Source organism: Gopherus flavomarginatus, chromosome 3 (genome assembly GCF_025201925.1).
Source record: "Gopherus flavomarginatus isolate rGopFla2 chromosome 3, rGopFla2.mat.asm, whole genome shotgun sequence".
NCBI lineage: Eukaryota > Metazoa > Chordata > Testudines > Testudinidae > Gopherus > Gopherus flavomarginatus.
Window position 1 is genome coordinate 232,716,678 of NC_066619.1, and position 26,559 is coordinate 232,743,236.

The 26,559-nt window shown below is 39.0% G+C and overlaps 1 protein-coding gene across 8 annotated transcripts in view; it reads left to right on the plus strand.

Annotated features, from left to right (window-relative positions):
- CLOCK (clock circadian regulator) overlaps nucleotides 1-21,985 on the plus strand; it is a 134,205-nt gene extending 112,220 nt beyond the window's left edge. For all 8 annotated transcript variants that reach the window (XM_050947525.1, XM_050947526.1, XM_050947524.1 and 5 more), the window contains 15 exons: nucleotides 362-482; nucleotides 3,738-3,851; nucleotides 5,618-5,736; nucleotides 6,276-6,358; nucleotides 6,576-6,682; nucleotides 7,193-7,340; nucleotides 7,583-7,658; nucleotides 9,607-9,748; nucleotides 10,201-10,301; nucleotides 12,542-12,631; nucleotides 14,144-14,302; nucleotides 14,906-15,112; nucleotides 15,935-16,140; nucleotides 16,584-16,842; nucleotides 18,225-21,985. In XM_050947525.1, coding sequence (XP_050803482.1) covers nucleotides 362-482; nucleotides 3,738-3,851; nucleotides 5,618-5,736; nucleotides 6,276-6,358; nucleotides 6,576-6,682; nucleotides 7,193-7,340; nucleotides 7,583-7,658; nucleotides 9,607-9,748; nucleotides 10,201-10,301; nucleotides 12,542-12,631; nucleotides 14,144-14,302; nucleotides 14,906-15,112; nucleotides 15,935-16,140; nucleotides 16,584-16,842; nucleotides 18,225-18,404 — 2,112 coding nt within the window. In that variant the 3' untranslated portion in view covers nucleotides 18,405-21,985. The remainder of the gene's footprint in view (nucleotides 1-361; nucleotides 483-3,737; nucleotides 3,852-5,617; nucleotides 5,737-6,275; nucleotides 6,359-6,575; nucleotides 6,683-7,192; nucleotides 7,341-7,582; nucleotides 7,659-9,606; nucleotides 9,749-10,200; nucleotides 10,302-12,541; nucleotides 12,632-14,143; nucleotides 14,303-14,905; nucleotides 15,113-15,934; nucleotides 16,141-16,583; nucleotides 16,843-18,224) is intronic.
- The last annotated feature ends 4,574 nt before the right edge of the window (nucleotides 21,986-26,559 follow it).

The window sequence follows — 26,559 nt, forward strand, 5'->3', positions numbered from 1 at the left end:
GGGCACATGCGTGGGCCGAATGGGCATTGCTACCAAAAAAAACCTTGATCAAAAGTTCAGAGTGCAGGCACACCTGATGTGGAGCACCCACAGGGAGACACATTTCAAAGTTCTCCAGTTACTGCACACGGTAAGTAACCTCTCCAACAGTGTCAAAAATCTGTGCAATCAAGAGATGATCACTTCTTGCAAAATGGTATTTTGTTCCTGAGAAGATGGTTTTGCTGAATCTGTAATGTTTTTATATGTTTGTTTTCTCATCTCTGATCTCTTTAATTGCTTTACATTAAAACAGTGGGCTTTGCAAAGATGTCATGTCTTGCGTCATTAAAATGTTTCTGAAATCTTTTTTCTTTTTCAGTCTGATCTTGTGGATCAGAGTATATTTAATTTTATCCCAGAGGGGGAACATTCAGAGATTTATAAAATACTCTCTACTCATCTGCTGGAAAGTGATTCATTGACACAAGAATATTTAAAATGTAAGTTGTATTGCTAAAAAATCTGGTAGATGTGGGAGTCTTATCATAGAGTCTTTATATGGGCAACTCTGTTTCAGTGAAAGTAAATGCATATGGGATTTCAGGGTGAAACTTATAGGTCTTAAAGGAAAAAGATGATTCATTTTATTTTCTGAAGTAAATCAATCTTTTATTTTAAAATTTCCCAGTGACCAGAATAACATTGCATGTCATAAACATTTCCAAAACACAGGGAAAGTATTTCTGTTTATAATTTATTATCACATAATCATAGCAGCTGGAGACGATAAAGATCTATTACGTCATACACCACTGGAATCATACTTCCAGGCACTTCCAATTAGGCAGCTGTCCATGGAAACTTCTCTAGTAGGAGTTCCGCTCATCTGTGGCTTCTCTATAAAGCTGAAGTATGGAGAGTGAGTGCTGCTGAGCCTTTCCAAACACAAATCCAATAGTTTCCTCTCCACTACGTTGGGTAATTCCATGTTGGGAAAAAAATAAAATGCCATAAGCCATTTTTCTCCATTGCAGCATGTATATTAAATTCTTTATTAAATATGTTGTTTGTGATAGTGTTGTTGCCATGTAGGTCCCAGGATATGAGACAAAGTAGGTGAAGTATTATCTTTCATTGGACCAACTTCTTCAGTTCAAGCTTTTGAGCTATACCAACCTCTTCTTCTGATCTAGGAAAGGAAATCAGAGTATCTGAGCTAAATACAAGTTGGGGACAGATTGCTAAGCATAAGGGAAAAGGGATACAGCATGTTGCAGGAAGCCACTTGAAAGGAAATCTGCAACTGAGGATTATATTGTTATGCATGGGGGTTTGAAGAAGGTGATTAGGGATAGTGTGCGGTGGGGTGTGTTAGAAATTATTGTAATGAGCCCTAAAACTAGTGTCCCCTATTGCAGCTGTAGTTTTTGGTGTCTAGCAGATTTATGAATGTAAGTTCCCAGGCTCTGTTTTGAAGGTGCTATGCAGGTTTCCTTTGAGGATGAGTATTGAAAGATCAGACAAGGAGAGATTGCTTTGTGAAAAGTTTCTGCCTACAGGTGATATAGTATTTTTATCTTTTATCATTTTTCTGTGTGAATTCATTTAAGACCATAGTGATATCTGGTTTCATCCACAAAGTTATTATTGAGGCTTTTGATGCACTGGATGAGGTACACCACATGTTGTGATAAGCATGTTTAGGACCCATGAATTTTAAAAGGTATATTGTACGAGGTGTTGATCATTGTAGAAGTGATGATATGTCTGCAGGTTTTGCATCTGTTGTTCTGGCAGTCTGGTGACAGTTTGAGTTGGTGAGCTCTGCTTTGTAGGAAGCTTGTTTCAGATGATTAGCTTGGTGAGATTTGGGGGATTGTTTGAAGATCAGAGGAGGAGTTCAGGAAAAAATTATTTCAGGGTATGGTCCCCATCAACCATAGGTGTAATTGTTTGATGGTACCCCTTATGGCAGGGGTCCCCAACGCGGTGCCCATGGGCGCATTTAAATGGACCCGTGTCCTGGCTGGCAGTTGGACATCCGCCGAAATTTCGGCGGTATTTTGGTCGATGCTCGACTGCTGCCACGGTCCTTCGTCTGGCGCCCGCCAGACGAAAAGGTTGGGGACCACTGCCTTACGGGTTTCCGTGGGGGGTGGTAGGTGAGAGCTAGGGGTGTGCGGTCAGTGGGGTGTGTTTTTGTTTGTGTTTTTGCTGTATTGAAGCGGGTTCTCTGGGGGATTTGGATGGCCCTTTCCATGATGCGATCTACTTCTCGAATGGAATGTTCTTGTTTAGTAAAGGCAGTTTTATGTGTATTTAGGTGAGTATTCTGGACTTCCTCTTCACAGCAAGTTCTGTGGTATCTGAGTGGCTGGCAGTAGATAACAGATTTTTTGGTGAGTCTGGGGTTGTTTCTAGATCTTTGGAGATAAATATGGTAATCCCTGGGTTTCTTGTGGAAAGCTGTTTGTACGATTCCATTGTTGAATCTGATCATGCTGTCCAGGAAGTTGATGCCGGTGTGGAAGCGTTTTAGAGATAGTTTGATCAGTGGGTGGTTCTGGTTGAAGTTGTGGTGAAAATCTATGAGGGAGTTGGGTCTTCTGTCCAGAGTATGAAAATATCAGTATATTTGTATCTCAGGTATATTGTTGGTTTTGTGGTACATTTTTCCAGATATAATTCCTTTAATGGGCCCATGAGTAGGTTGGTATTTTGGAGAGCCATGCCAGTACCCATGGCTGTTCCCATGGTTTGGACAAAGTGTTTGTTGTTAAATGGGAAGTTGGCCTCATTGACGTAGTCATCATATTTAAGGGCTACAGCAACTCCCTCTTTGCTGGTTTGATCACTATCTGGTGGTTGGATTTTAAAGGCAGCATGTCTGTCCTTTTGGTGGTAGGAAGACTGTGGTGATGTAATATTTGTGGAGGATTTCATTGTATCTTTTCATAAAGGAGTTGATGTAATGATCCAGTGTTGGTTTCATCCACAGGGGTGGGGGTCCAATCAGATGATTCTTTTTTCTTATGACTGTCAGTGGGATTGTAGTAGTTGTGGGTGGTGGTGTCTTAATTGTGAAAGAATTCCTTGAGGAGGTGCATGGATCCTACACATGCCAGTCACGTGTGGTGTATTCATTCAGCGCATCAAAGCCCCGGTAACAGCTATCTGAATGAAACAGACAATCGTGCTCTCAAATGAACTCATGCAGAAAAATGATAAAAGATAAAAACACCCTGTCACCTATGATCAGACCACTTTTCGCAAAGCAGTCACTTGGTATCTGATCTGTTAATACTTGTCCTCAAAGAAAACCAGCACAGTACCTTCAAACGTGAGCCTGGGAACTAAAATTCATAGGCCTGCTAGACATTAAAATCCTGGACTCAGCCGGGACACTAGTTTTATGGCTTATTACAAAAATTTGTAACACTCTCACATCACACCCCTTATGCATCACAATTTAACCCTAAATTGCACAATTCTTTTTCAAGTGACTTCTTTCAACATGCTTATCCCAATTTGTATTTAGTTCAGAGACTCTGATTTCCTTCCCCAGACCTGAAGAAGAGCTCTGTGTATCTCAAAAGCTTGTAACTTCTACTAACAGAAGTTGGTCCGATAAAAGATACTAACGCACCTATCTTGTCTCTTTTATGAAATACGTATGCTAATTATTATTGCTTTTATATGAATCTCTATTGGTGCATGTTTCATCATGTAAGCTGCTTTTCATTATATTGTTTCAGCAAAAAATCAACTAGAATTCTGTTGCCATATGCTGCGAGGAACAATAGATCCAAAAGAACCACCTACATATGAATATGTAAAGTTTATAGGAAATTTTAAGTCTTTGAATAATGGTAAGAAATGCTTCACTGTAATGTGGCTAAAATTAAAGGCACTTTCCAAAGATTTATACATTAGGAAAGTTTGTGAAAACCTAGTGATAATATTTAAAATATTTTGGTATTTATTTTGAAAGATACTAGACCATGATACAGGTTGTGTTGTTTCTACTTAGCATTACTGAAAAAATAATACTTCTTTATATTTGGTATTATATTGTAGACAGTAATGTCTGAGCAGGAGAAAGTAAAATAAAAATAGTACCTTTCAGCTCTATAACTCCTTCCATTAAAGAGCGTTAATGTTTGTAAAACACTTTAATAAACATTTTACACAAGAGAAGACATGAGGTAAGGAAAAATTTAGGCCAGTGTTTTTAAGTGCCTAAGTCCATATCTAGGTACATTACTAATTAACATGTTTTTTAGAGTTACTGAATACCTACAGCTGTCATTGGCTTCCAGTGGGTTCAGAATTAGAACCTACGTCTCCACCTTACACTCAATCCTGTGATTTAATCAACAATTATCCTTCATAGAACACTCAGAACAAAACCACAGCAGCTGTTGTTTTCTTTAATATGGTATCGGAAGGGCAAGGGAATTTATCTCTTAACTGCACGGTTTTTCCTGCAGAGTATAAGATAAATTGAGCTCTCAAAGGATAAATGTGTGGATGAGGCTGCCTAAATTGTTATACGTTTTGTAAGCAAATAGAATGTTATAAATATTCTGCATTTGGAAGACAGTACAGGAGACAGAAAAGTCCTAAATGCTGTAGAACTTACCAGTTTTGACATGAAATTTAAATAAAATATTCCATTAGGATATATTGTGTAACCCAGGTTATATCAGATTGGTATTATGTAGGAAAAAGATTTCAAGCAAAGACATTCTATAGGAGCGACTTACTTGTTCTCTGCTGGCTGTCTATACTTGATCATGTAGGAGGATTAGTGGGCCTCTGCGTTGTTGCATCAATAAACTGGGTGATGTTATCTTGAGCTGAGCAAAGTCTAGAAAAGAACGCCTTACCTAAGGATTCAAGAGAAAAAGGTTACTGTAGTACTTTTCTCTAATGACTTAATTGGGGCTAAAAATGACAAAACCTGATGAAAAATTCAGAAATTTAAAACCATTTGTTAACAAGTAGTCGAAAATAATCTAGCTAATTAAAATAGAGCTATTAAGAAGCAATGTTCTAGCTTTTATTGGTTTCCTAAAACCATCTGTTGTCCGTGACTGTATTTAAGTAGCTGGACTCTAATTTTAGTTGTTAGAGAAGTCCCTTGCTGGTTTTGATAACATGGATATGACTAGTACTATTAAATTATATGCCACATCTATGTATTTTTAAATGTAGCTTTGCTCATAATTCATAGTAAATTTATAGTATCTTACAATAGGTTAATGTTGGGGGTTTTGCCAACTTCGTGCCTCCATGCACATTTTGTAACTAAGGCTATGTCTACACTACCACTTACATTGGTAGATCTTATGTCACTCAGGGATGTGAATAAGCCACCAGTGACCTAAGTGCCAGTGTGGACAGCACTATGTCTGTGGGAGAGTTTCTCCTGCCAACATAGTTACTGCTGTTCATTGGGGGTGGATTAATTAAGTCTACGGGAGAGCTCTCTCCCATTGGCCTAGAGCTGCAACGCTTGGGAGCTTACAATGGCGCAGCTGCATCGGTGTAGCTGTGCTGCTGTACATTCTCTAGTATAGCCATAGCCTAACTCTTCTCCCTCTCCATCTTCCCCCCACCCCATCTCCTTCAGTCCCCAACTCAGCGCACAACGGTTATGAAGGAACTATCCAGCGGCCCCATCGGCCTTCATATGAAGACAGAGTTTGTTTTGTAGCTACAGTTAGGTTAGCTACACCTCAGTTTATCAAGGTACGTTTGGGATTTTCCTCTGCACAAGTGAAAATAAGTGTTTATGACACTTGGTAAACACTTGAGTGTGCTCAGATCATGAAACTTTCAATGTGACTGTACCACTTTACATACTACTACAAACTTTTGATCCAAAACAATGCAGACATCTGGTCTACACTGCTTTCACCTAGGAGTGTCCTCCACATTGATGACAATATTAGAGAAGTTTTTTTGCAGTTCGTTACAGTTTAAAATAACCTCAAAGGCCATTGGTTTCAGTGCGTATTCCAATGTCATAAATATTGGTTTTGATTTTGATATCACACCAGCATTACTCAAGTTAGTTGAGTTATGCCAGTTTAAAGTTAGTGCAATTGAAATCAGATTTTGGCTCAGTCTGCTTTAAATACATAAAAACAATGAAAGTGCCTAAAAAATAACTTTTAAAGCTATGTTCTTGTGCATTTATCTGCCTACTTTGAGTAAGTCTGAATTTCATAAGAGCTTCTACATTAGAATTGAGCAGATTTGAGAGACTTTTTTGTTTATTTTTCTAGGAAATGTGCACTGTTGAAGAACCCAATGAAGAGTTCACATCTAGACATAGCTTAGAATGGAAGTTCCTGTTCTTGGATCACAGGTGCCATTCCTTATAATAAAGTAGTACATAGTAGCATCTGGCAGTAATCTTTAGACTACGTTAATCAGCACTAACTATTCATAATCTGGGTTGGGATTTGTGTGGGTTTTTGTTGTTATTATTTTGGAGAACATATTGTAAACATGAACTAGAATGAGACTGATTTTATTGTTTTTATATGTAAAAATAAAGTAACATTATCTTCTGTATTAACTAGGGCACCTCCAATAATAGGCTATCTACCATTCGAAGTTCTGGGGACATCAGGCTATGATTACTATCATGTAGATGACCTAGAAAATCTGGCAAAATGTCACGAACACTGTAAGTAAATGTCAAAACTCTGTGTTACAAAGACCAACCTCAAATAAACATCTGTACGTTATGTGAAAAACTTCTTAATTATATTGAATTGTGTGGAGAGGGCAGGATATATACTGAAATCCTGCATCACTCAAGTGATGCTGTCTGTGGCAAGACCACTGTTTTCTGCTGCAAAATGTTTATAGTTCATTTATTTACAGACACCTGAGATGTGATCTCATACCACAGCCTTCTAATATAAAGAGATTACAAAATCATGGCTGCTGTAGCTGAAAAAATTTGTAATATAACTTAGGGAAGAGCCTTCTCTTCCATTGTGTGTAGTACTTGACATAGAAGTTCCCCTTTTTCTTGTCTTGTTTTTAGTCATTGTCCTAATGTCAGTCAGATTCAGGGGAAGATCTCTTAGTTTAGGTTTAGTGAATAATATAAATAATTGAATTACCACTGTGTCACAGAATTAACATAACATGTGAAAGCAAAGAAGTCTTGTTCTTTTTTATCTTCTAGTAATGCAATACGGGAAAGGGAAGTCATGTTATTACAGGTTCCTGACAAAGGGGCAGCAGTGGATTTGGCTTCAAACACATTACTATATTACTTATCATCAGTGGAATTCCAGGCCAGAGTTTATTGTCTGTACACACACAGTAGTAAGGTAACAGTTGTTTTTTATTAATTTTAGAGAAGCTCTCTTAATTGGCAACTGTATTGCTGATGTTTTTAAAACATTGGAAAGATTTAACTAATAGTAGTTTGCAAAGACATTGTGAAGCCTCCTGAGTGTTTGTACCCTTTATTCCATGAGCATAACAGCATGTCTGAGGAAGTCACATTTTAAGACCTTATTGTAAAAAACATTTAGACGAGGTATAATAAATGTGGTTTGTTCTTTTGTAGTTATGCAGAAGTTCGAGCAGAAAGAAGGCGAGAACTTGGTATTGAAGAGTCTCTTCCAGACATAGCAGCAAGTAAAGTGAGCTTCCTAACTTTTTTTTTTTGGTATTATATGGTGTCCCTTTGTACTGCTGTATATCTGATTTTTTTTTTTAATCAGAATGTAGGAAAGTTTTTATCCTCTGCTGCTACAGCTAATGCAATGCTTTTTAACTATGAAATATTATCTCATGACTAAGAAGATGTAGGAAAGGTGACTGCTTCACAACATACGACCTTGGAGTTCTTCTTTATTATTTTTCGCTTTATTATATGTATGACATAGCATACAGAGGCCCCAGTTACGATTGGGGCCCCAAAGTGTTAAATACAAACACAAAGATTGATGTAGTCTCTTCCATCTGAAAAAACAAGGAACAGATAAGGGAGGAAGAGAGAGGGAAATCAGCAGAAAGGGGACAGCATAGCTCCATCACATGGCCTCCACTCACTTCTGAGAAGCATCCAGAAGTCTTTCTGGATGAATACCCTCCAGATGAGACTCTGAAGGTGTTCAGGATATTGGGCCTCAGAAAGGTAAGTCAGGGGCAGGCACTCATGATGTGCTCCCTTGGTAGTCTGGCAAATTTCCCAGTGGAAATCTGCTGCTTATGGCACAACTAACTATGCCTGCATGTTTCAGAGTAGCAGCCATGTTAGTCTGTATCCACAAAAAGAACAGGAGTACTTGTGGCATCTTAGAGACTAACAAATTTATTTGAGCATAAGCTTTCGTGGGCTACAGCCCACTTCATCGAACACGTAGAATGAAACATTTAGTGAGGAGATATATATACATACAGAGAACATGAAAAGATAGGAGTTGCCCAACCAGCTGTAAGAGGCTAATTAATTAAGATGAACTACTGTCAGCAGGAGAAAAAAACTTTTGTAGTGATAATGAAGATAGCCCGTTTAAGACAGTTTGACAAGAAGCTCTAAGGATACTTAATATGGGGGAAATAGAGTCAATGTGTGTAATGGCTCAGCCATTCCCAGTCTCTGTTTAAGCCTAAGTTGATAGTATCTAGTTTGCATATCAATTCAGGTTCAGCAGTTTCTCGTTGGAGTCTGTTTCTGAAGCTTTTCTGTTGCAAAATTGCCACCTTTAAATCTGTTACTGAATGGCCAGAGAGGTTGAAGTGTTCTCCTACTGTTTTTTGAATGTTATGATTCCTGATGTCAGATTTGTGTCCATTTATTCTTTTGCATAAAAACTATCCAGTTTGGCCAATGTACATGGCAGAGGGGTATTGCTGGCACATGATGGCACATATCACATTGGTAGATGTGCAGGTGAATGAGCCCCTGATGGTATGGCTGATGTGATTAGGTCCTATGATGATGTCACTTGAATAGATATGTGGATTATCGCTACAAAAGTTTTTTTTCTCCTGCTGATAACAGTTCATCTTAATTAATTAGCCTCTTAGAGTTGGTTGGGCAACTCCCACCTTTTCATGTTCTCTGTATGTATATATATCTTCTCACTATATGTTCCATTCTATGCATCCGATGAAGTGGGCTGTAACCCACGAAAGCTTATGCTCAGATAAATTTGTTAGTCTCTAAGGTGCCACAAGTACTCCTGTTCTTTATGCCTGCATGGCTTCTTGCTCCTCCAAGAGAGTAATAGAGTACACAGCAGTAGGAAGTGAGTTATGTTTCTGGAGAGGGAAGGAAGTTTGTGCAGCAACACAGGACTGGTGCAGAACTCAGAGTTGCAGGATTTGCCTGCATATCTTTGGACTCTGGGTTTTCATAACTTTGTCTCGCCTTTCTTTTCATGGTACAAACCTGGTCAATGGAAACTCCATAAACTTAAACTTGTAGAGTATAAAAGGACAAAACTTTTTCTGCAGATTTATCTGTCGGGTTGATTGGCCCAGATGTTTGTTTAATTTGCTAAGCTGTGTTTGCCAACTGAAATATTTATTGTCTATGTACTGAACCATCAAATAAAATGATTTTTATTTGTACTCCTTCAGAATCAGGACTCCGGATCTGATAATCATATAAACACGGTCAGCCTCAAAGAAGCATTGGAAAGATTTGATCACAGTGGTACACCTTCTGCTTCCTCCAGGAGTTCGAGGAAATCTTCGCATACTGCAGTCTCAGATCCTTCATGTATGTGCTTACCATTGAAAACATAATTGCCTTATAAGGGGAGACTGTATCTGTCCTTTTTTGCTGTGTTTTTATTGAAATAATGCATTTTAAAACTTTTAAAATATTCTGTTAATAATATATCTGAATGAAACACTGAATTTAAAAATGTCCCTCTCAATGACTTAGCTAACAGTAATGCAGCAGCCTGAGGGTACCAGGTTTATCCAGAGAGTTCTACATTTAAATGTTGTCCAGTAGAAACCCATTGAAACATCTGATATTAAAATAAAATCTTATTTCATACTATCAGGCCTATACAATTGACAGAAATGTACTTTTGAAAAATTTACCTGAAGCTTTCACTCAGGCAAAACTCCCTTTGACTTCTTTGTATATGGAGTTACAGGATCAGGCTTATCATTCATATTATTAACAAAATATGTTTTCACTTTTACATTGATCACCATTAGCAACGCCAACAAAGATGACAATGGACACTAGCACTCCTCCAAGACAAAACTTATCTGGTCATGAAAAGACTGCACCAAGGAGGTCATCACTTAGTAGTCAGGTAACTCTTCAAAGGAGAGCCTCTGTGTAAAATCCATTTATTTCACTTGTAAATGAAAATGTTTAAATCTACAGTAAACTTTAAATTTTTTTCCCTTAAAGCGTAGAGTTTGAACTGGAAGTGAAAACATTTTCAGTCTGGGTACTTGATTTCTAAGATTGCATGATCAAGGTTACTTACACAAACGCTTATGCAGGTGTTTAATTTTACATGTTAAACTAAGTGTGACTACTCACATGCATATAGTTAGGGCCATTTTGGTCAATTTCATGGTCATAGGATTTTTAAAATAGTCAGTTTCATGGTTTCAGATGTTTACATCTGAAATTTCACAATGTTGTAAGTGTGGGGGTCCTGACCCAAAGGAAGGCCATGGTGAGGGTATCATGGGATTGTCACCCTTACTTCTGTGCTTCTGCTGGCAGGGGCACTGCCTTCAGAGCTGGGCGACCAGAGAGCTGCCGACTAGGAGCCCAGCTCTAAAGCCAGCGCCGCCATCATCAGCAGCACAGATTTGAGGGTTGCAGGGTATGGAGGTGGCTGTCGCTTTTGGAGGGAGCAGGACCAGCATTATGGGTGGGTGATTGCCCAGGGCCCTGTGGTCGAGGAGGAGGGTGCTGTTGTTCCTCCCACACACAGCCAGCTCAAGGCCCCTTTAGCCCCTGAGCACTGTGCCTGGAGCTGGGGAGGGGCAGGACTGGGGGCACTACCACCAGGGTCTCCTATCATGCACTGGGCTCCAGCTGCTAGTCCTAGTGGGGCTAGGGTGGGATGGGACTTCCTCTTCCCCTTCCTGAAGCTAGGTCAAACCCATCTCCAGGAGTGTGCCACCCTTCCTTCAGCACTACTTTCAGAGCTGGACTCCCAGCCAGCAGCTGTGGAGCTTCCTGCAGCCAGGGGAGGTTCCTAGAGTTGGGTCTGACCCAGCCCTGGGGGTGGCCCCTGCAGGGGAGGAGGAAGGCTCAGCCCTGCCAGGACTAGTATCTGAAGCCCAGCGCACAGTAGGAGCCCACCTTCCCTGTGGTAGCCAGTTTCTTGGGGGAAATGAGATTTCATGGTCCATGATGCATTTTTCATGGCTGTGAATTTATCAGGGCCCTACATATAGTTAAGCATGTGTTCACTGGGTGGTCGCCTCCCATGACCCCCATCAGGGCCTTCGGACAAGCCTGAAATTGGACCCCTGCCTCAGTGTCCCCTTTCAAGGGGCTTCTTGAGTAAGTCTCAAACACTTTTGTCTATTCATACACCTCCTTGGGGTCTGGTTTATTAAATTAATAAACATTCAAAATAAAATTCTCAAGTCCTTCCTCAAGTTCATTGGTTTACCCCATTATCAGGTCACTTCCAGACCTTTTCGACCTGTAGTCTCAATCCCCAAGTTCCAGGTTTCTCTGATGGAGCCTACTTGTTCCCAGCAGCCTCTCTTGTGCATTTTGGTCTCCCTGAGAATTCTCGCTCTACAGTTTTCTGCTGCATTTTTATCGGTGAATGAGCTGGTCCTTGCTCCACAGGTGTGCTTCCTTATTAACTAGAGATGACTGTCTCCAGACCTCTAGCCCTTAAAGGGCCAAGACAGCATGTATAAACATGCATGTTACAACATGCATAAATCTGTGCTTTCTTTCTCATACAATTTTTCATAAACTAGGTAGAACCCATCCAATAACAAAGTTATGGAATAATTTCATATAGTTCTTGAAACCCTGATAATATTAGAAAATCCTATACAAGCCCTTAGCTATGAGCTATTCATTGACTGTGATTTGAGGCTGGTTTATTGTTGGTTTGAGATAATTAGTAGAGGAATAAAAAGATGCTGTCAACTTAAAAATGTTTGAAAACAAGTATCTTTACTTACTAAGACCATCTTTCAAATGATTACAGTTCTAAAATTCCCATTTCCCTTTCACTATTTGTATTCTTACTTATTTCTGACCTATATCATAACTTGAACAAAGATACCCCATGTAATCACTTGTTCCTGCATGTTCACAGTACTGCAATATTTCAGTTTCAAACATCGCAGGGAGCATTTAGTTGCTTAAAGACTATTATCCCCTTGAAATATTAGAATAAATGTAGACAGATTTCTGTTGGCCTTGTGTTATATAAAAGTGTGTTTTAACAAAATGTACTGTTTTGCCATCATGGAATTGACAGTTTCTCTTAAATAATTTAGTTATATCTAGTGTGAGACAAGTTCTGTTGGATAATTATGGTATGCTTTTAAATCTTAGTCCTTAAACGCCCAGTCTGTTGGACAACCATTAGCACAACCAATGATGTCTCAACCTGCAACTTTACAGATCCAGCCAGGCATGTCCCAGGTATAGATTAGTTTTGTATATTTATTGACTAGCTCTTTCAGCAAATAACCACATCTAGGAATAGCGCATTAAGGATTTTATCATTAACTGAACTGTGTGATGAAAAAGCAGCAAAGAGTCCTGTGGCACCTTATAGACTAACAGACGTTTTGGAGCATGAGCTTTCGTGGGTGAATACCCACTTTGTCGGATGCACATGTGATGGAAGTCTATTTTATGCAAAGTCATCTTTACTTGCATTCTCTCTTGTGCCTAATTAAGATAAACTTCTCCCAAAATGAGTGTAACAATTGATTTTTAGCCAATTTTGTTGGATGCAAATAATTGTTGTCATTGTTTATTTAGTGCAAACTGAAGTACCTGAATTGCTATCAGATCCTTAAATGTCCAAATGACATAAATTGTCACTGTTAAAAGTTAAAATCCGTTTTAAAAATCCAGCCGTAAGTATAAAATCAGATCAATATTGAGTATATGCTCTGGCAGGAAGGAGGGGAGATGCACAATGTACTGGCATGGCAATAGCCTATATGGCTTTTGTTCTGGTTATCTGCGAGACTGTATCCTCCATGCCCTGTCCTGACAGTTAAAGTTAGCTGATGCTGACAGTACCTAGAGCTATACAGCTGAGGTTTTGTGTCTTCAGGCTACATTGTAAGTAAACCCATCTAATTGCTCAGGCTTTTTGCTGAGAGGTTGACCTGGGTGTAGGGCAGCTGTGTGTTTGTGGGTGCCTTTTGTTTGTTTGGGTTATTTTGTTGAGAGTTCTCTAAACATTAAATGTATGCGTCAATCTCAGAACTTTTCACAACTAAGTAATTGTGCCTAGAGAAGTGCTCCCCAAACTGTCGGATGTACCCCCTCCTGGGGGGCTGGGGTGGAGAAACGTTTTGGTGGGGCCCTGCACAAAGGATGGGGATAGAGCACCACCCAGCCCTGTTCTGCCCCCCGACCAGCTTTGATCCAGCCACAGCTCCACTCTGCTTCCTGCTCTGCCCTAGCCACAGCTCTGCTCTGCCTCCTGCTTTATCCACAGCCCAGCTCCGGCCCCAGCTGCAACTCCACTCCGCCTCCTGCCCTGCCCCCAGCCCAGCTTCAACCTCAGTCACAGCTCCACTCTGCCCCCAGCTCTAGCCCCAGATGCAGGTCCAGTCCGCCCCATGCTCTGCCCTGCCCTCATTCCATCTCCGCCCCCAGGCCAGCTCCCCTCAAGCCCCAGCTCCTCCCCTATCCTCAGTTATGCCCCCAGCTCCACCTTCAGGCCAACCTCCTCTGCTGGGCCAATTGTGCAGTAATGGAGGGGGCACAGACAGGCTCCATTACTGGTAAGGGGGGCGTGAGAGGAAAAGTTTGGGCACCACTTTCCTGGAGATTGTGATAGACAACAAACCGTAGCACGTTACTAGATAGGGCTTGGTTCCCATTGCTACTAGGAAGGGATGATTTACCTTTTGTAGGTCAAGTTTGTCTGTTTCTGATTCAAACTCTTTTAACCTATACATGGCTCTGCAGCCTATGTTCCAGTTTTCAGCCCAGTTGGGAGCCATGCAGCACCTAAAGGACCAGTTGGAGCAAAGAACACGAATGATAGAGGCAAATATTCATCGGCAGCAAGAGGAGTTGCGTAAGATTCAAGAACAGCTTCAAATGGTCCATGGTCAAGGGCTTCAGGTGAGTTACAGTTGGATTAACACTGACTTCTGAGTAAGGACTAAGGATTTAAATGACTTTCTGTATGCTGTCTAGTCAAAATGGATAATATTGGGAAAGCCCTGCCTTATAGATTGTTGCTACAGACAGTCAATTTCCAGGGAAGAAATTATGTATAGTATTTGGGTCTGTCAGTTATAAGATTATTTTCCCATCATTGACTTCATTTCACTAAACTGCTGGAGACACTGGAAAGAGAAACGAAGTTTCTAATTAATGTTGTCTTTTTCAAAATTTTGTACAAGTTGTCTTTGTGCTTCTGTGTAATTGCAAACCTTAAACTAAATATGTAGGGATCTAATTCTCTTCACACCAGAGTAGCATTACTGTATCTCTGTTAAATATTGAATGGCGTTATTCCAGAATGAAACTGGTATGTGAAGGAGGTTTTAATCATGCATTATCCATTGCTTATAGTACACTCATAAAGCCTCTGACACCTACAATTAAACAATATTTCTGTCTTTAATTGTTTTTCAAAGGTATTGTATTAAAATTTTTTAGTAGTACTCTAAACAATCAGTAGTTTGTTTTAAACAAACTAATTTGTGGATTTCCTTAAAGATGTTTTTGCAGCAATCAACTCCTGGATTAAACTTTGGTTCTGTGCAGCTCACTTCTGGGAACTCTTCTAACATTCAGCATCTTACGCCAATAAACATGCAAGGTCAAGTTGTTCAGGCTAATCAGATTCAAGGCGGAATGAACACTGGGCATATTAGTACTCAGCACATGATGCAGCAACAGCCTTTGCAGAGTACAGCAACACAGGTAAAGTTTGTCATAAGTACCTATGCTAGGTAGTATAATCGCACAGAACCAAAATTGAAACCCATTATGGGCCTGCCTGATCCTGCACTGATTCTATATAGAGAATTTCCATTGAAGTCAATGTAAATTTGAATGTGCAAGAAACACAGGTTCATGCCCTAAATGTTTAGGGTTGAAATACATTTTGTTTTCTCTTTCAGGAAAAGGCTTAGATTTTGTAGTCTTCTCTTGATAGAAGAATTATCAAGTGTAAATGATGAGCAGTGAATAACAAGTAGTTCTTTTGGAAGGGCCCAGTCTCAAAAGCAGGCTTTAGCTAATCATTCTTCCTTTTCATGTGGCCTTCTCATTCCTAACCCCAACACTTCCAGGGACTGAGCATGCTTGCACCTGCAGTCCTGCCTGGCCCATCATTCCACCTTCTTGTGCAGTTCTCCTAATGTTATAAGAGTTTTGGAAGAGGAGCATGGGACTGGGAGTGAGAAACTCCTAGATCCTAATCCTGGTACTAACACTTACTCACTGCATGGCCTGGGACAAATAATTTAACCTTTGTTTTCTCATCTGTAAAAACTGGGATAATATATATTTACATAACTCACAAAGATGTTGGAGGACTGGATTAATTATTCTGTACAGTGTTTTGAGAGTATAAATCATATATAAGAACATTCAGTATTAGCAATAATTAACTATTAGTGTATAGCATTTTTATTTATGCCCACAAAGCAAGCTGTGCCTTCTCTGTGTTTGAAAGAGGTGTTTATTTTTACATTTTTACAGCTGTATTCAATTAATTTATTACATATTTTTCTTTCTTAGCATACTCAGCAAAATATACTTAGTGGGCACAGTCAACAGACTTCTCTTACTAATCAGTCACAGAATACACTTTCAGCCCCCTTATATAACACAATGGTGATCTCCCAGCCAGCAACAGGAAATGTTGTCCAGATTCCATCTAGTTTACCACAAAACAACAACCAGAGTGCTCCAGTAACTACTTTCACCCAGGACAGACAGATCAGGTAAATATAAAGGAGCAATATTCATTGAGATGATTTTGCTAGAACTTTCTGTGCTTTTGTAGTCACCAGGTCTTATGGAAAAGGAGACAAAAGTTAAACCAACAATTTCATGCCGTTTTACTTAGTGTAGGTTTGTGCATGTGCTGTAGTCTGAGGACCAAACCTGCAAAGAGATACTCCTGTAATTCCATTAAAACTCATGGTGTTGAGGCACTGGTGGAGGGATGGGCCTTTGAGGGCAACATGTAGCCTGTTGCACTTGAATTTGGTTAGTTTGTAGTAAGCAAAGGAAAAATTGGTTTGTCTTGAATGACCCTGTCAGTGATAAACTGGCACTTACCTAATCAGATTGATATAGGAAAGTTCATTCAGTGTATCTGAAGCAGATTTTTCCCCCCCAAACTAAGCTGATAGGACCTTCTGATGTCTTTTTCCTTTAACAGATTTTCTCAAGGTCAGCAGCTTGTCACAAAATTAGTCACTGCCCCTGTAGCATGTGGAGCGGTGATGGTACCGAGCACTATGTTTATGGGACAGGTGGTGACCGCCTACCCCACTTTTGCTGCACAGCAGCAGCAGCCACAGACGTTATCAATAACGCAGCAGCAGCAACAGAGTCAGCAAGAGCAGCAACAGCAGCTCAGTACAGTTCAGCAGTCGGCTCCATCTCAGCTGGCGCAGCACCCGCAGCAGTTCTTACAGGTAATGCAGCACTGTTTAGAAATCTGTCAGATTGCACAGATAGTGACGTAAACAGGTTCAGCATATACTGCAAGTTTGATGACTGAGAATGTTATTTAAATAAGCAACCTTGTTAATCTCAGACAAGCCATATGCATGGGAGGAGGTTCTTTCATAGACCTTATTTAAAATCTCTTGCAGTCTTTATTGTCAAGTTCACAAATAAGAACTGCACTTAAATAAGTCTGTTTCCCAGCCAATGGGCATTAGAGGACACTAGTAGTGGGACATGGAGAGAAACAATGGGGACAGGAAAAATTGTCACACTGGGTCCACCTCATCTCACCACAGACATGCTTGCATGATTCTAAGTAAAGGGGCAGGCATCTCTTTGTAAACCTCACACTTTCCCTCCAGTTACCATGGTAGCCCACAGTGCAACAAGGTGTGAGCTGACTTAGGAGGCAGCGTGCCAGCCTAAGTGTCTTTTCTCTGCTTCTGTGTAGCTGCAGGAGCACATGCTGCCTGGACCTCAGGGAGATACCAGTGGATGCCTGAGCAGCAATAGCCTTCTCATGAATAAGGAGAGAAGAAGCCACCATGGGGGAGAGAAGAGAATGGATCAGAAAGAAAACAGAGGGTGTAGGGAAGGAGGAACAGACTGAGAATAACAAAAGAGCAAAAAAGAAAATACGTACTAAAAATAAGAGAAGTCAAAAAAAGACGGAAGAGGGGGGAAAGAGGAGGTAGACTGGACTAGAAGAAGGAGAGGCAGCAGTGACCTTGCTGAACTAGTGTACTTGAATGTGTCTCACAGGAAGGCCTAGGGAAGGGGGCAAAGGAGACATGTCAGTTGCCAGTGCATTAGAGGGACAATCTGCTACAACAAAAACTTTGGGAACCACTGAATTAGAGACACAGTCAACCTATTTGGACCTGAAATTTTGCCGCCTTTTAAAGGAAGATAATCCCTTACAGCATCCCTAACTAGTTTTTGTATATATGTGTGGGCATTCTGTTAAAAGAATGTTAAAATTGCAAGTTAGATTCTTGAAATGTCAAAGTTAAAATTGGCTGCTCAGCCTTAACTATATTCACATCATTAGGGGTATGTGCTCTTATGAAGCCTTTAATTACAAGTGCTGTGTGTCTGTGCCTCTAACTATTGCCATAGTTCTCCTAGCCACTGACATCAAAAACAGAGATCCAATAGGTTGCTTTACAGTTAGTCAGATGCTGAAAATATTAATACTCTGTAGTCGGCTATTTTATTCTGAATGAATCTTCACTTTGTGCAATCGTAAGTGAAAGTAGTCGTGGTCTCATGTGGGAGTTTTAAAATGTAACCAGACCTGCATTTTCATAGCGGGGGCAATAATCCTCTTTTATTTATTTCTTCTTAGACATCCAGGCTACTTCATGGAAATCAATCAACTCAGCTTATTCTCTCTGCTGCTTTCCCACTACAACAAAGCACTTTTACTCAATCACACCACCAGCAGCATCAATCTCAACAGCAGCAGCAACTCTCACGACATAGAACTGACAACATGATTGATCCTTCCAAAGTTCAGCCACAGTAGGACAGGGATTCACTTCTTCTAGAAGCAAACAGCAGGGAGGAGCTGCTCCATAAACAGTTGCACTGATGATAGTAGAGGTAGAAGTCCAAAGGCTTTATAAAGTACAGTATTGAGGTCACGTCTAACTTCTGGGAATCTGTTTGCAGAAGAAACTACTACAAAATGTTGTGGAGGTACCTTAGATACAAACAGCAAAAAGATAACAGGGACCTGGCCAACTTTTACAGTCTTTTAGTTGTCCCAATTTCTGTGTTCTGAAGGATGTGCTACCACGTAGTAACTTGTCCAGATCAAGGCTCAAACCTCAATGAACTGAAAAGGGTACTAAAAATGTTGGTATCTTTAGCAGTCCTGTAAGTTTGTCAAATGTGACCATGGACACACAGTTGCTCACAATAATTCTACAAATACAGTCCAAAAGACATTTAATTTTTTTTTCAGATGATTATGGGACAAGTAAATATTTTCAAAATGTTGTGTGGAATCAGATTCTGTATTGTACAGATGTTGTAAAATAATGTGTATATGTCTGGATAAAAGGAGAGAGAGCAAAAATATTTTATATGATGCATGAAAATGTAATCTTGTTGTTTGTAGGTTTGAATGTTTCCCTAAATTCTCACACCATGCTCCAACTAATATTTTCCTCTGTTCTACCCTTTTGTTTACAACATGATGCATCATAATTTTCACCCTTAATGTGGGCACAAGTCTCTTGTTTGTGCTTTGTCTGCGATGTCACAGTTTGTTCAGTGAGGTATAGTGTGCTGGTTAGTGGATTTTTTGGAGTTAAATTATTGATGAAAACTGTTTGAACTGGTGGTCATGCATCAGGATTCAAGACATTCAGATTTCAGAAATATCATCCATTTCACAATTATTCATTGTTTTTTGATTGAAAAATAGGAATTTGCACTGCTTTTTTGTGAATGGTTTGGAATTTTACTCCCCAAAGCTATCTTTTGAGATCATAGTTGGAAATATTTATGTAAAAGGTTTTAAAAAAACTACATGAAAGTAATTTTCAAGAATGTGTCAGTTATAGGAGTAATTTGCACAACAATATATTTACACTTAATAACATTTTAGGCACTTTTTAACCACCTTCTCTGTGGTGAGAATTGTAACTTTTTAAAATATGTTGGAATCTTTTTATTCTCCTTTAAAAATTAGATCTTTCTTTAGTCAGAACTGATTCAGGGTCATTTTAAAACAAAAAAAGAAGAAACCCATAGTGCCTTGATTTTAATTCAGGTGATAACATTTAACATCTTGAATTATGTTGTCTTGAATCTGTTACAATTTCACAATTTTGAAGTCTTAGTACAATCTCAACAAAGTGTGTTTCTACTTCAGAGCTATATCTTGCTTGTGTTCATATAACAAATATTTTAACAATCGTCTGAGTTGAGATCATGAGCATTTTTTAAAGGAGTGCTTCCCCCCTCAAACACTAAAATGGAAACAGGTATCTAATATTTACATGTATCTAATGATATACCTGTAAAGTGTTCAGAGAGTAAGGAGTAGCGCTCCAAAACAGAGATTAGTCATTTTTGGGGGGAGGGGGGAATTAATCACTTCTTAGTCAGCTCAGATCCAATTTTACTTTATTGATTGGAATTTAATGAAAAAATAAAGAGGGGATTAAGACTGCATGTTTAACACTCTGAGTATTGACTTAAAAGGGATACCACTAAACTAAGACTTCAGAAGGCAACCTCACTTTATAAAGATAATAAAAAGTTCCAACAGGAATGATTTCCTATTTTTAAATGTTCAGTAGATTTCTATGGTACTACTTCATACAAATCACATCTGCAGAGCAAAATGAGCTAATACCAAGATAGACTTGGTAGTTAAAAAAGAAAATTAATTAAAATTAACACTGAGGAGGAAAAGTTTTTAGTCAAGAAGCTGAATTAAGTTAGAGTATTAGGGAGGAGCTGTATGAATGTAACCAAATTGTGATGGAATATTAAATGTTAGGAACAGTTTGATTGTATTATTGGGTGACCAGCGCTGACGGAAAGGTAGTGCTAAGTTAGTGAACACTAGATGCAGTTACCTTTTGAGGCTTCTTCCTAAAATGAGCCTTGACCTTTCCACTGTCATCTCCTCATTAGATTAGCCCCTTACCTCCAAGCCATAAAGCAACAGGTCAACAGTGGATCCTGGGAGAATCACAGTGGTAAAGGGAAGAGGGCATAAGAAGTAAAGAACCAAAGAGAACTGCTCCAGGAAGTCTCTTGCAACAAGGGGTAGGAACAGATACAAATTAAACAAATCCAGGAAATTTTCCATCTCTGTGCTCTTTAAAGGCATTTCTGTCATTCCCTGAACCAGTAGAATTGTCAGAAACATATATTTTTTTTAAGTTTTAGAAAAGCAAAACTCCATTGACTTTAATTTTTCCAAATTGCCTTGCTAATCCTGCCATACCATTCCGCCTGTATCCAAAATTTAAGCTGCATTGACCAGAGGTCCATTCCATAAAGACTATTAGTGGGAAATAGACCTGTTAGATAAAGGTTTTAACCTAACTACAATAATAAAATAGCACTAAAGAAGAAAACTGGGAGAGCTTTAATATTACTCTTAGAAATATAGTGTGGTGGTAAAACCAGCCAATAAGCTGTAGCAGTTGCAGCTACAGTAAATGCAGAGCATAACCAGCAGACAGCTGAGAGAGTTTTATATATAAGCTTCATTCAAACCCCTTCTATCAACCAGAAAAATATTGTGGTGTGCTCTTGTAGGTCAGACAATAAAAAGGCAGCCTAACTTAGGTGTGGGAGGTTTTTATATAAACATAGATATTGGAAGAGGACTAAGAGGAAAAAATCTGCCTTTTGATCAAGAAGCCTTCCATAAGCTCAGAGGGGAAAGTCATCCAAAAATGAAGCTACACTTTACCTGCTAGCTGATAAAGAGAAGGGGAATTCTAAGAGACTGGAAAATGATTACATACATTTGAAAAGCTTCTGCCACAATTCCGGCAAATGTTTAAAAAAAGAACAGAAAAAGCACACAGTATTTCACTGACTCTAATTGGTGTAGATGCTCTGCTTCTCCTTCACTGACTATTAAAGGATTTGTGTTCAAACAAGTTGCTCACTTCTGCTCCTATTAAAGTCAGTTGCAAAACTCCATTGACTTCTGTGGGAAGAAAATTGGGCCCCAGTCTTTCTCTCTTCTAATCAGCCTGCTGCTTCTGCCCAGCTTATTCGCTTGTGTGGCAGACCTGTTGTTTGTGACATCCCAATAGATATCACAGCAGCGAATGCTATGATGTTTAATGTTACAGAATGACTCTGACAGGAGTGAGGAAGTTGGCTAAGAAGGAGAAAATATTGTATTATGGATAAATGCCTTGGTGACATACAGTTAAGTAAAATATCATGCTGTATTTTCTTAATAAGAGTTTTGATGAGAAAATTAGTAAGTTTGCCTGAGTTGGGTGAGAACTCAAAGAAAAGCCTCAGAATTTCAGAGGGAAAAGAAATATAGCTATTTTTATATTATATTTAATATATGTTATATTTGTATATAAATATGAAAAGATTATAGTAAGAACTCTCCATATGCCTTCCATTTTATTTAAACGTTTACCTCCTGGTGCTGTGGCTCCAGTGTATCACCATCTTTGTAGGCATTATGCCTGCTGCCAACCAACATCAAAGTTAATGTTCCAATATCCTTACAACAGATAGGCCCCCGTTCAGCAGTATGCCTAACTTGAAGCATATAAGTTAGTCCAATTTAAGTGAATGCTGACATACTGTGCTGAATAGGGTCCTTAGTTCTCATTGCCCATGCTGGCAATTTTTCATGGGAAAAGGAGAAACCCTCGCCAGACTCAAGTAGCGCAGTTTAAAAAACGGGTTTTGGAATAATGATAAGCACTTTACTGAAAAGAACTATTTGGAAAACAGTTAATTATTTTAGGCAATGGAACGGTTCAAAAGTGACCCAACGGAATCCGAATGTAGAAAACTGTCAAAAAGAGGCATTTCTGGAAAATGTTTCTAAATGTGGTGATCCTTTGAGGCTCTAAATGTGAGATTAAAAAGGCATCTAAAATTGGTTGATTTTGTTTTAATATGGCCTTGGGAAAGGCTAAATCTGCATAAATACTAGCTTCTTGTAGAGATTTCTTTTAAAGTTGCACAATTGCCTGTGAGACAGAAATGATCAGGAGGGTTATTGGCCTGTTCAGTAATTCTAAACGGCCCTTGGGATTATAATTTGCATTAAAATATGTGCAGAGGGTTTACAGATGTGGCCTTTAGTAGACTGTTGCAGTCCCCATTCTTAGAGATAAAACCAGATGTAGTTCTGAGTGCATTTTAAATGTCATGGCATCATGCAATGCCAGCACATGCATGTTAGATTCGTGTCTCCCTTTGAAGTCATTCTTGAAACAAGATACTCATTGAGAAGGGCTGGGAAAATTATTATTTTTGGCTAAACGGGAGAAAAAGACCAGCATAGAACCGAATCTTCTTTTTTTACTCGTCCCCAGTGGAAAAAGTTAAAAGCTATTTGAAACTAATTGGGATAAAGAATTTTGTATGCAATATATTTGATGTTGAGTGGCTCATAGTAAATGAGATAAACTTCGAGAGAGATTTTTAAATTAAATCTGGTTGTCCATTAGACCTTTTTTTTAATATCCTGATTTTAACACTACATTCCTTGTTTTTTTCTTTAATAAACAAGTAATTTACAGGATCTGTTTGCTTCATGCTTTGTCATCTGCATGGGTTTGGCCAGCATGGTATGCTAAACTGTAACTACAAATAAAGAGGGAAAACAAAACACTGTGTATGAACAAAATACTGTATTGCCTGATATGGAGATCCCAGCTCCCAAGACTGACAGGTGCTGCTCTAACAGACAATCAAAATGAGCGACTATTTATGAAAGACTTTTGGGAATGGTCTTAAAGAAGTCACTGCTTTGGAAGCAGTTGAGTTTTTTAAATAAGGTAAAACTATTTATTTTAAAATATATCAATTGGATTGAATGTTGAGTTTTTAAGCAGTGTTGAATTCACAGTGTCTTGGGTTTTGGTTTGGTTTTGTACTTTCTAACTGGCATTAGATTTGTATATGTAGAAAACTAGTGCCACTGATACTGACGTCAGGAAATGTGGATACAGGTTCCTGGTGTTCATGTGACCATTACTAACTGTCCATTTTTTTAATTGAATAAATGTAACTCATTTGAAATTCTACTTCTTGTAGCTTCTAAGGTTCTGGTAACTTTTCTAATTTCACTTTTATACCCTACAGGGTTCCATAGCTAAAGACCTTTTAACATTTGAACAAATATACCAATATTCCTTTCTTCCATACCCCAACAAAGAACAGTGATATGGCAAATGAGGGTAGGGCTATATTTAAAATGTATATTGCACTTTTTCTTGCCTACTTTCTGTATCGCTTCATAAAATGATGGCCTGTCCTGAAGATTACAGAGATGTCAGTATTTCTTATATCTTGTGTTGTTTTCAACCCTTTTGTAAGGGATATAAGACAGATGGTAGTCTCTGTTTTAGTTAAAATAATCTAATGCTTTCAAAGAGTAGTATTACCTGTTCAGATTATACCCTTGGATATATCTGTGTATTCCTCATGATGTGTAGGTGTAACAGAAGGCAGAATTTGACCTCATTTATGTGTCTTCATTATTATCTTGACACTGATCAAGACAGTCTTGTTTGAACATGTACTCTTTGCACTAAAATGTTTTAATAATGAAGCGTAAAGATTTCATGCCTTCCTTACATCTGCATGGTGACGTAAATAGGAGTTCTGTATGCAGCACTGAGGCAGCATATAACCCAATGTGGTGGTTTAACTAAACAGACTGGGCCAGATCCTGCTCTCATACTGAAATAACTCCATTGACTTCTGGTTGGCGTTGGTGGAGTTACCCTGGAATGTGGCATCGGATCTAAAAGTGTTCTCTGTAACTCAAGATAATGGGAATGTGGCAAATGTGCCAAAAGGTTTGTTTTTGTTTTTAATTTCTGAACAAACTATGACATCACTTCATTGTCAGAATGTTGATCTTTTCATGTTAGGAGTGAGATTGTGCAATCCCATTGCTGGCAATGAGTGCACTGAATCTATTTGTGTGAAGTTAATGTAGAATTAGCCATACAAAAAACAAATCTGCACCAGATGGTGGTGTCTTTTTATAAAAATACAATCAGTTTTCTTAAAACAGAACTTAGGAAATATCAGTGTATTTTCCCATATACTTATCACCCAGAAGGGCTGTAATTCAAACTGCTGGTATAACTGAAGCAGTGTTGTTCAATTACATTTCACTGTTGTGCAAGTTTGGGAACCAGCACCTTATTTAGACAAGACCGTAACTGTTGAATATTTGTAAAGATTAAAAATGGAAAGTCTAGTTAACTCAGCACTTTTTTCTGCCTCAAAGGGCTAGTGGAAAATATAAATGTTTAATTTTTGTAAATTTCCTATTGTTGACATGGAGTAGTAGTTGAAACAACATGAATGAATAATTTTTCACTCTTACTAGTGTGCTGTACAGAGCTAGGGATGCACTGTCCTTTGCATTACTGTCACTACTGCTTGGCTCTTGAAATGAATTGGATCAATGTAGTTAATTTGGGGGGAAATCATCCTAGTCAACTAGAAGAAACTAAAAAAAACTATGGTACATGCTAAGTACAGATAGGTGACATGTGAGTGAATGAAAAGCTGTTTTTCCTTCCCCAAGAACACTGCTGGTGTTGCAAATGCTGCCTACACTAGCCAACTTCATAGCTGTAATTCACCACTGATGGAACTATTCTGGTATTAGGGTATGTCTACACTTACCATGGATCTAAGCTGTGGCGATCATCCACCGGGGGTCAATTTAGCATGTCTAATGAAAACCCGCTAAATCGACCACAGATCGCTCTCCCGTCAACTCCGGTACTGCACTGGAATTAGAAGCCAAAGGTAAGTTGATGGGAGAGTTTCTCCCGTCAACCAAGCGCGGTGTAGATCCCACAATAAGTCGACCTAAGCTATGTTGACTCCAGCTACTTTATTTACATAGCTGAGTTGTGTAATTTAGGTCGACTTAACCCCATAGAGTAGACCTGCCCTCTGTGTAGACCAAATAGTGACTTTAGCTTGTGAGACTTGGGGGCCACAGATTCCAAGAATGTGAATGACAGCGCTGAACAGATTTAATTTCATTATTTAATTTCCCAGAACATGAACTGAGATTTTGGTTAGGATGAGACCCTGTATTAACGTGCGTAGAGTGAATGGCCCAAGCCACAAAGATCCAGTCTTGCACCTTTACTCATGTGATGTCAGCGGGGCAACTCATGAACAAGGTCTGCAGGATGGGACTATATTGACAGGAGGGGCTTCAGCTGGATTGATTACTGACATGATCCAGAATCCAGGCCTCAAAACTGCTGCAAAGTCTAGTATGAGCTGCATTTAGGAATAGACTGTGAGGTTAGGGTCACCAGATGTCCTGATTTTACAGGGGCTGTCCCAATTTTTGGATCTTTTTCTTATATAGGCTTCTATTACCCTCCACACCCTGTCCTGATTTTTCACACTTGCTATCTGGTCACCCTATCTGAAGTTGATACTGGCTGTTTTTCAGGTATAATTGGAGGACAATTCAGCTTGTATAACACACCATTCTAATCTGTGCAGTCAATCACTGACTCTTGACCACACAATTTACATCTAAATGTCATTAAGTAGTCATGCTTCACAACATTGTAAGCCCATTAGCAGGATTTTTCTGGAATGTATCCAACACATTCACGTTGCTCTCCTGATACTGTGTTTTATTAGTGTTGAAGATTGTACTTGTACTTTGTTTTTGCCCAGTTTCTATTGAAAACTTTGTACTGGCAACATAGCAAACCTGATGTTTAAAAGTCTGGTGTTAGCTTAATCTCCCCTTAGTATTCTTTAACATACAGAAAAATTAAGTGAGACAAAGAATTTTGTTTTACCAAGTTATCTCTAATTATGCTGATCTTTGTACAGCTTTAAAAAGATAAGCAAACTTGTACAAATACTGTGTTCTTTTTCCCATTTGAAATACTATAACTGACGTCTCCAGAATTACATTTCATCCCAACAGGGCCAAGCAG